Raw genomic sequence first — 9,887 nt, forward strand, 5'->3', positions numbered from 1 at the left:
AAAATTATAATTAAAAACTGATTTAATTTGACAGGAATTTCTGTAAAACTCCATAAAAAAACCCTGGTATACGAGTATATATAAAAGTCATAGTACTTTCTTTAATATCTAAAAATACCAACTCACCCAAACTCAGCATTTTAAAAGTACGAGACAGAACCATAAAAAAATTCATGACGTTCCAACAATGAAAATCATCGTCTCGTCGAACTCGTTAGCAGCAGCCGCTCGCCGGCGCCAGTTCATCTTCGTTAAAATCTAGATTCTCTTCTTTTTCTTCTTCTATGTTTTTTCTACGAAAGCATATGGTCAACCGGTCGTCCTGGCCTCGATCTACTTGTTTCCCTTACAACCAGCGAGTGAAAAGGTCGAGTGTGAGCAGAGAGTGAGAGAGAAAGAGAAAAGAGAGAGTGAGTAAGAGACGCAGGTTGGAACGGAGAGAACGCACCCGATAAACATTCGTCAGCGTCCTTGGATTTATCATCGTCCGCTCACTTCTTTAAAAAAAAAAATTAACGCCGTTTGAGGTGGCGCCAGTTGCGACAGAGGTGATTCTTAGTTTCATAGACGAAGATGAGGGTCATATAACTTTAATTTTATGAATGATAAACAAAAAAACTAAGAAATTAAAGCCTTGGTTCACAGGGAACGGGATAACAAAAGCTGCCCACGACAAAAGGCAGATAATGGTCCTCAGAAGGAGATGGTGCCAGTTGCGACAGGTGAGTCTAAGTCTCACAGACAAAGATGAATAATAAACATAAAAACTAACTAAACGAGAGCTGTAGTTCACAGGGGACGAAACAGCCAAAAGCTGCCCACCACAAAAGCCGGATTATGCCTCGGGAACATCAAAGAAAAAGTATTGAAGTATTGTCGAAAAGATTGCAAACCACCTAGGCCCAACCTCAGAGTACTTTGGCAACCAGCATCAGAGGCAGCAGTAGAAGCGAGCAGAAGCTTCCCCCTTCCATTTTTAAATTTCTGCCCTAGATTTCGACAGCAGGGATGACCCCGAGAATCTACTGTGACCTTTGGAAGAAGAGCTTCGATAGGAAACGAGGACCCTCTCCTTGGTGATGGTCTAGTTCGTATTAGCTACAATGTACTGGATCATAGGTCTAGTTTGGGAGAGTCACGTGTGTGGGAGAGAGAGAGGGCGTTGGTGTTGCATAAGGCCATCCACCACCGCTGAGAAATGAGAGAGAGAGAGAGAGAGAGAGAGAGAGAGAGAGAGAGAGAGAGAGAGAGAGAAAGAGAGAGAGAGAGAGAGAGAGAGATTCTCAAGGTGTTTGAACATGCCTGCTAAACCAACACAAATAAAGACACTTTGATGAGTCCTCGAACTGTTCTGATGAGTCTTGAAAACCCTCCTCTCTCTCTCTCTCTCTCTCTCTCTCTCTCTCTCTCTCAATCTGATCCTCGTCTCACAAGCCAGTAAACCCACGTTCGATCCCCCGAACAGGAAAGGAAATGTTAGGTATATACGGATTTTGTACCTCTGTTGACCTCAGAAGTGAATTAGGATCCCCGGGCCCTTAAGGGGTAGTCCTTAGCGCTTCTACGAGGTCATCCAAAGGCCCTCTACGAGGTAATCCTAAGGCCCTCTACTGTAATCCCCAAGACCTCTACTAGAATCCCCAGGACCTTTACGAAGTAATCCTTTTCTGTATGACGAAGTAAAATCCTCAGGGCTTCGATCCCCAACAAGATGGAGCCAATCATAAGATAATCTCTCTCTCTCTCTCTCTCTCTCTCCCACCCACGCTGCTCCAGCCGAGATGCTGAAGACACCGGAAGGGAGAAGAACAGCAAGGGATTACTCAGGCGTGACGAAGAAAATTGAGAAGAAGAAGAAGAGGAAGAAGAAATAGACGCATAAATAAGAGGCGAGTCTTCTCAGCCACAGGCAAGGCGGGGGTGGAGTAGTTCGATTTAGAGCAAAAACATTGACAGTCTTTAAAAAGATGTTTTTCTCCGCGTTTTTTGTCTTTGTGGCAATTGCGAAGAGAGTGAATGAAATTAGTTGGGTGTGGGAGTAATTCTCTAGTATTTTTTCTTTTAAATGAAGGTGAGATAAGGCCATTACGTCAGTAGATAACGCATTTTTGTTTTGAATATCTTCTTGCGTTCAAGAGGGAGAAGACTGACGCGTTCAAGAGGAGGGAGAATCACACGACACGTTCATGAGGATTAAAGACAACGCTCTACTTATAACGCTAATGATTTTGGGCAGCGTTCATGAAGGCAGTAGGTAACAAGAACACATCTAATTACGCGGATTCTACGTGGAAAGCATCGGGGTGCGTTCACTAAGTCTTAAAATAACAGAACGTCTCGAAGACCATAGACCTATAGGACTCGTTCAAGCTGGGTATGTGAAGAACCTCTTTAAAAGAGCAAAACTAACGGCCGTGTTCAAGCAGTCAGGCGATGAAAAGACGCCTTTTGGACAGCAAAACAGTAAGAGGTCACGTTCCAGAAGGCAAATCAATGAAAGGAGTTCTTTAAGAAGCGGAACGGTTGAGAATAGCAGTGCTTCTTCAGGCTGGTGGTAATGCGTGACAGGGCGCGTTCAGAAAGGTTCGTGAATGACAGGACGTGTTCAAGAGGACAGGGGATTAGAAGGCGCGTTCTTTAGAAAGGAAATAACAGGGCATTTTTTTATAAAGAAGGTAGAGAATTAAGGTGTGCGTTCATGAAGTTAAAAAATACGAACAAGCGTTGTTTGATAATGACTGTTAATCTGTTGAAAATTTCAAGAAACTGTGGTTGAAACAAAAGCAGATCGAAGGTTTTACCAAAGGTAAACAAGAGAATGCTATAAAATACAGATAAACTATAAGAAAACGAAACAAAACAATAAAAAAAATCCAGTAAAAACGGAAGACGCAGAAGTAGGCAGAAACCGGTAACGAAAGCAAATCTTTAGACTCATGATCCTGTTTTTTTTTTTTTTGTACCAACTCTGACAAAACGACGTAACATCCACCTCGTTTAAAACTGGTGCAACGCAACGCTCCCTCGATCTTTATCACACTTTTAGGAAAAAAATAAAAAAAAAGAAAGTCTTGAACCATCTGGACACTCAAAGCCAGTCGTAATAGCTCCAATCTGCTCGTGAGTAACTTCGAACAGAACCTCCGTGAATGTAAACAAACTCTTCTTCTTCTTGGTCACGAAAGAAGGAAGCCAGGTCTTCGAAAAAGAGATTTGGAGGAGCAAAGGCAAAAGCAAACAGACACGTATCGCGAGAGTAATCAGTCAATCAGTTAGTTACTCAGCCAGCTATCTCAGGAGGGGTCCAACTGACCTTTCAAATGCTAAAGAAGCTTGTTTTTTTTTCTTTCCTGAAGTCAAGAGAGGTGCAAAAGAAGCGTCTAAGTTTGTTTTTCGGCAGGACGACGAATGAAAAGGTCGGGGGTTGAAGCCAATTGCTTTAGAGGAGATCGTATAACCTGGTAGAGTCAATATAGCGACCTTGAGGGACGCCGACCGCCGCTCACCCCTTTCTTTCTTCTATAAAAGCCCGCCGTTAGATGCGGTCCTCACATTCCGACTCGAAAAACCGACTCCGACATGAACACCGTAGGTTCCTGGCTCTTTCTGGCTGCGCTATAGCAAGAGCCCTTGCTGGCATAAGCCTAGCTTAAACTAGAATTAGAATAAGAAGTCTTAAGGGACCATTTGACTATAAAACTAAACAGCATTTTTATCTAACGTCAAACTTAGTAACTTCTCCAGACATTGTGAAGTTCCTAGCTCTTGCTGGCTGCCCAAGGGCAAGAGCCCTTGCTGGTATAAGGCTAACTTAAACTAGAAGCATAATAAGAAGTTATAAGAGATTTTTAAGCACTTGGAGTACATTAGACTATAAAACTAAAGAGCATTTTCTCTAATGTCAAACTTTGCATCTTTCCTCAGGCCTTGTTCTTCGTTCTCCTGGGCGTGGCTGCAGCTGCGCCGGCCCCCGAAAAGCTACCCGAAGCAGGAGGGGTTGCCCCACTACCCATCGCCATCGTGAGACAGGTCCAGGTCAACCCAGATGCCCTCGGTGCCCACAGCTCCGACTTCGAAGCCGAGAATGGCATCGTCTTCCAATTTTCCGGATCCGAAGGAGCCCTTGGCGGAGCCAACATGATCGGATCCTGGAGGTAAACAAAAGCTTTCTCTCTCTCTCTCTCTCTCTCTCTCTCTCTCTCTCTCTCTCTCTCTCTCTCTCTCAGTAAATTGATGCTCTGAAGTGCTATAATCTATTATTTATTAGAGAAAACGAAGATATTATAACGACCCCATCCCGTTTTCTTCCAGCTACCCTCAAGCCGACGGAACCTTAGCTGAGGTCAGCTTCGTGGCCGACGAGAACGGATTCCAGCCCCAGTCCTCGTTGTTGCCAGTGGCTCCGGCCTTCCCCCACCCCATTCCCCAGTTCGTCCTCGACCAGATCGAGTTCGCCCGCCTCGAGGACGAGAGGCTGGCGAGAGAAGAAGCAAATAGTGCCTAAGTCCTAAGACCTAAGGCCTGTGAAGATGTTTTTTTTTAGTTTAAGATACGTTTTGTTACTGTATAAATTACGTGTTCAAGTTTCACCTCTTTGCTTCTGATAAACTCCAGATCTAAGTCATGTGATTCACCTTTTTTTTTTGAATAAATGAAAATAAGATTTTTGTGTTTTAGTTTCGGCTTATGAAAGAAATTATAAATTGACTCTGGTTGTAGTTGTTAAAAATGACAACCAAACTAGAGGCAAGAAAATTATGGAAGTTGTAATGAAAAATTGACAAGAAAATTTAATAGCTCCAAAAATAAAAAAATTTTCTTATTAAAACAGTAACGAAATAATAATTAACAAAAGCAATATATATAAAAATTAAATTAAAAACATTTAAAAAATGCGCTGAACTTTCTTCGGCGCGATCGAGTTTTCTGTACGGCTGCTACGGCAATAATCAAGGCCACCGAAAATAGATCCATCTTTAGGTGGTCTCGGTATAATGCTGTGTGAGCCGCGGCCCATGAAACTCTCAGCCAACCGTGGTGGCTTGTGTTGTTGCGTTGCCAGAAGCACGATTATGGCTAACTTTAACCTTAAATAAAATAAAAACTGCCGAGGCTGGATGGCTGCAATTTGGTACGTATGATGATTGGAGGCTGGATGATCAACATACCAATTTACAGCCACCTAGCGTCAGTAGTCTTTAAGATATGAGAGTGGACAGCAAGAGTGAGGACAGAAAAAGTGCGGACGGACAAAGCCGGCACAATAGTTTTCTTTATAGAAAACTAAAAAGAAGGAAAATTGAATTAAATCCTACAATACGAATTGCATTTTTATATATAAAGAGTGTTAAGATAACAAGCATTCTTAATTATTATCCCAGGAAAAGTTTGGGTATATCACAACAAATTGATTTATGAGTGCAGTAAGATAAATTTAATCAAGAAATTAATAACAAGATAAAATGACATTGCAATGAATAATGAAACGAATGTATGAAAGTAAATCCTGACATAAATTTATATTAAACAATGGAATATATACAGTACTTTAAACTGAATTGAACTGAATATAGAATTTAGGCCAAAGGCCAAGCACTGGGGCCTATGAGTTCATTCAGCGCTGAAACGGAAATTGAGAGTAAAAGGTTTGAAAGGTGTAACAGGAGGAAACTTCAAAGCAGTTGCACTATGAATCAAGTGTTAGAAGAGGGTTGAGGAGAGTAAGATGGAAGAAAGAGAATATGAAAGGAGGTCCAGTAAAAGGGGTGAAAGTAGACATAGAGATGAATGAAATTACTGGCTAGGAATTAATTCCAGTGTTTCCTCTGGGACTGAAGAGGATATGTCTGCAGAAATTTCTGCTTAATTTGGAATTTTCTAAATTCCCAAAAGTCCCTGGGAACTCAATACATTCTCAAGACTACATAAGAACTCACCAAATTTCAAGAGCACCCTGGAAACTCAAAATTCTTAAGCCTCCATGAGACCTGACTAAAATTCCTGAATTACAAAGCTACCTAGGACCTGATTAAATGACTGCCCTTCCCTGGGAAGTGAGGATATTCCAAATCCTGGGAACTGACTAGATTTATAAAGTTCCCAAACACTTAAAATTCTCTGTGAACACTGTGGGAACTTCAGAAAATTCTCAAGCCTTCCTTGGTGATCAGCTAGATTTCTGAGACTTCTGAAAGGGTGACAAAAAGTTCCAGTATCTCTAATGACTGAGACCCTTCCTGGAATCTACAACATTCCTAAGCTTCTTGGGAACTGGAATGATGCCTCAGCTTCCCAAGAATGAGACCCAGTTCCTGGGACAACCAGAGGACTGACTCAAGTCCTAATTTTTTTCAGGAAACTGACTAGATTCCTACGTGTTCTTGGGAACTGGGTGATCTAATGTCCACTATAGGAACTAGGTAAGTTCGTAAGATTTCCTGTGAACTGGAAAGAATCCTTAGATTAACTGGGTGACGAAAATTCCTGAGACTGGGAGTCAATTGGGACCTCACTTGGGAATGGACCTAAGACATGGGTTGACAGACAGACCCCCAAAAATTCAATATAACTCCCTTCCACGTCTCCCCAGCCCCGAAAAAAAAACCAAGCCAAATAAACCACAAACCATTCGACTACTGAACCACCCCGAAGAAGTGAGGTTCCTGTCATGATCTCGCTTCCTGAGGCGATTAAGAAGAAGAAGAAAAAGAAGAAGAAGAAGAAGAAGAAGAAGAAGAAGAAGAAGAAGAAGAAGAAGAAGAACAGGCACCCATGTTTATCGAAGCGTAACTGAAGATGTCCCCAAGAAGATTAGTCGACTGGTGACTGGCATTTGTTACGTCGTGTCATTACTCAAAGCTAAATGACAATCTGCTTTTTGGAGAGGTATGAAAATTTTCGTAATAATAATAATAATAATAATAATAATAATAATAATAATAATAATAATAATAATAATAATAATATAGTTTCAGATACGTTTATAAGTCTGTACGAGTAAGTAATTCAGCACAGTCTGGGACGGTGAGAAAATTGACACGGAAGAGAGAGAGAGAGAGAGAGAGAGAGAGAGAGAGAGAGAGAGAGAGAGAGAGAGAGAGAGAGAGAGAAGATGGACGGACCATCTGCCTAACATCCCACGTAACAAGCCCACATCACCTTTCACTTGAAAGCCCCAAAAAGTCATAAATAAAAAAAAAAAACTTATATCTTGACCAACCAACGCCATCTGGGAACGAGGTCACAAAACGACCGCCCTATGCAAAGGGAGATGGGCGAGTGGGCAGGGCCTCAAAGGTAATGACCTTGGGTCAAAGGGCATCGTCCCTTCTTGGTGTATATAAAGAAGCAACTGGTCAGTTGCTTTACACAATCGAATCTCGACACAGACACTTCGACATGCAGGCCGTAAGTTCGTCTTGAATTGAATTGAATTGAACTGTATTTAGAATTTAGTCCAAAGACCAAACACTGGGATCTATGAAGTCATTCAGCGCTGAGACGGAAATTGGCAGTAAAAGGTTTGAAAGGTGTAAGAGGAGGAAAGCCTCAAATAAGTTGCTCTGTGAATCAGTTGGAATATGAAAGGAGGCACAGTAAAAGGAACGAAAGGGGTTGCAGCAGCTAGGGGCCTAAGAACCTTAAGTAATGCCTACAGTGCACCGTATGAGGTGCACTGACAGCACTAACCCACACCCCCATACGGAGTCTGAGAAGGATTTAATGTGGCCGGAGATTTCTCCTGTGCGGGATTTTAATAATTAATTTTCAGTGGGATTTCTTGTTTGATTTCTCCTGGGGGATTTTAATATTTATTTTGGAATGGGATTTAATATCTGATAGTGAATAATCCTAAAGAACAGAGGAGATTTTAAAATGTCTGGTAATCAGGAAAGATTTATGAGAGATGGGGATTTTTCTCGCTGGGATTTTTATATTCAATTTGCAGTGGGATTTATTGTTTGGCGGTGAATCGTTTTAAGAGGAGATTTTAAAATGTCTTGTAATCAGGAAGGATTTACGAGGGAAGGGGATTTTTCTCGTGGGATTTTTATATTCAGTTTGCAGTGGGATTTATTGTTCGGTAGTGAATAGTTTTAACATACAAACGAGATTTTAAAATGTTTTGTAATAGTGAGGGATTTAAGGAATGGGATTTATCTCGTGGGATTTCTATGCTTCATTGGGATTTATCATTTGTTGATAAATGTTTTTGATATATAGACGAAGGATTCTGAAATATCTTACGGCAGGAATGTATCATAGGATATCTTCAGAATCCTTCAAATATTTTTAAACTATCTTGTGGTAGGACTGCATCAAAGGATCTCTTAAGGACCCATCGCAGGATCGCTAAAGGATTCTCAAAGTAAAAATATTAGGATATTTAATCAGCCTCAAGTATTATTCCTTTCATACAAATATGAAGCTCATATTTCATACAATAATGAATATAAAAGTGGTCCTTATCTACCTTCTAATCTTCTAAAAACTTCCAAAAATCTTCAGGCCGTCATTTTCGCCCTGCTGGCTTTGGCTTCAGCCGCCCCGGCCCCTGAGAAATTACCAGAAGCAGGAGCAGCAGTAGCAGCAGCAGGAGGGGCTGTCCCGGCTGTGCCCGTCGCCATCATCAGACAGGTCCAGGTCAACCCAGATGCCCTCGGTGCCCACAGCTCCGACTTCGAAGCCGAGAACGGAATCGCCTTCCAGTTCTCTGGATCCGAGGGAGTCCTCGGTGGAGCCAACATGATCGGATCCTGGAGGTAAACAGCAGTCTCTCTCTCTCTCTCTCTCTCTCTCTCTCTCTCTAAGTAAACTGATACTCTGAGGTGCTATAATCTTTATTATTTATTAGAGAAAACGAAGCCATTAAAACGACCCCATCCCGTTTTCTTCCAGCTACCCACAAGCCGACGGTACCTTAGCCTCAGTCTCCTTCGTGGCCGACGAGAACGGATTCCAGCCCCAGTCCTCGTTGTTGCCAGTGGCTCCGGCCTTCCCCCACCCCATTCCCCAGTTCGTCCTCGACCAGATCGAGTTCGCCCGTCTCGAGGACGAGAGAAGAGCGAAGGAAGAGGCTACTAAGGCTTAGAAGAGCTGAGAAAACGTAGAAGAATGTTGCAGAAGAATGAATGACTCTGTAGAATGTTGTAACTTCCGAGATCCGCTGGTCGACTCCATTCTTAGTTGTTTTGAATAAATTATACGAAAGGATGTTTTGGTTTCAGTCGTATCCTTTGTTGATTACTTTTGGGAAGTGGGGATTTGTCTCAATCCTAATCAACGTCCTTTGGGAACCCTTTCGAGAAGTAGGTCTTTGGAAACGATCAAGTACAGAAAGAATAGATCCCACTTATCAAAAAAGAAAAAATAATTAATAAATAGATAAATAATACAAACTAATCTTTACAATGAGATAAAACCCACCAACCGAATCCAGGTAAGAAGTTATCAATAAACCTTCAACTCGCCTACACATTTACGTGGGTAACAAGGGGCGCCCCATATTCAAAATTAATAATGCTTTGGATACCCCAGAAGCATAACACTTACATGCCCAACCCATACCCTCATTCATTACGGGTGAATATGATGGTGCCCACCTTATAATCAGCCAGGTAAAAGGGCCTTTGGGTACCCCAGAGGCGAAAGGCATAACTCTTACATACCCAACCCATACCCTCATTCATTACATGTGAATAGGACGGTGCCCACCTTATAATCCACGAGGTAAAAGGGCATTTTGCAAGGGCATTGATACCCAGTTTCTAATTTCTTCAGGTGTAATGCCGTCAGTGCACCTCATGCGGTGCACTGTAGGCAAAACTTAAGGTTCTTTGCAGCGTCCCTTCGGCCCCTAGCTGCAACCCCTTTCGTTCCTTTTACCG

The 9,887-nt window shown here is 42.0% G+C and overlaps 2 protein-coding genes across 2 annotated transcripts; both read left to right on the top strand.

Moving 5' to 3' along the window:
- The first annotated feature begins 3,443 nt into the window (after positions 1 to 3,443).
- Positions 3,444 to 4,663, top strand: LOC136852866 (cuticle protein AMP4-like). Its single transcript, XM_067127771.1, has 3 exons — positions 3,444 to 3,588; positions 3,925 to 4,154; positions 4,312 to 4,663. Exons 1-3 carry the CDS (start codon positions 3,580 to 3,582, stop codon positions 4,502 to 4,504), a joined length of 432 nt encoding a protein of 143 aa, XP_066983872.1. The 5' UTR covers positions 3,444 to 3,579; the 3' UTR covers positions 4,505 to 4,663.
- Positions 4,664 to 7,284: 2,621 nt separating this feature from the next.
- Positions 7,285 to 9,213, top strand: LOC136852865 (cuticle protein CP14.6-like). Its single transcript, XM_067127769.1, has 3 exons — positions 7,285 to 7,407; positions 8,509 to 8,762; positions 8,899 to 9,213. Exons 1-3 carry the CDS (start codon positions 7,300 to 7,302, stop codon positions 9,089 to 9,091), a joined length of 555 nt encoding a protein of 184 aa, XP_066983870.1. The 5' UTR covers positions 7,285 to 7,299; the 3' UTR covers positions 9,092 to 9,213.
- Positions 9,214 to 9,887: the final 674 nt, after the last annotated feature.

Source organism: Macrobrachium rosenbergii, chromosome 26 (assembly GCF_040412425.1).
Source record: "Macrobrachium rosenbergii isolate ZJJX-2024 chromosome 26, ASM4041242v1, whole genome shotgun sequence".
Lineage (NCBI taxonomy): Eukaryota > Metazoa > Arthropoda > Malacostraca > Decapoda > Palaemonidae > Macrobrachium > Macrobrachium rosenbergii.

What these genes read in the sequence shown, in the direction of transcription:
- LOC136852866 (XM_067127771.1), top strand. An exon ending in AACATGATCGGATCCTGGAG is followed by an intron (nt 4,155 to 4,311) that starts GTAAACAAAAGC and finishes GTTTTCTTCCAG; the next exon opens with CTACCCTCAAGCCGACGGAA.
- LOC136852865 (XM_067127769.1), top strand. Translation starts at nt 7,300, where the DNA reads ATGACCTTGGGTCAAAGGGCATCGTCCCTTCTTGGTGTATATAAAGAA. An exon ending in GACACTTCGACATGCAGGCC is followed by an intron (nt 7,408 to 8,508) that starts GTAAGTTCGTCT and finishes AAAAATCTTCAG; the next exon opens with GCCGTCATTTTCGCCCTGCT. An exon ending in AACATGATCGGATCCTGGAG is followed by an intron (nt 8,763 to 8,898) that starts GTAAACAGCAGT and finishes GTTTTCTTCCAG; the next exon opens with CTACCCACAAGCCGACGGTA.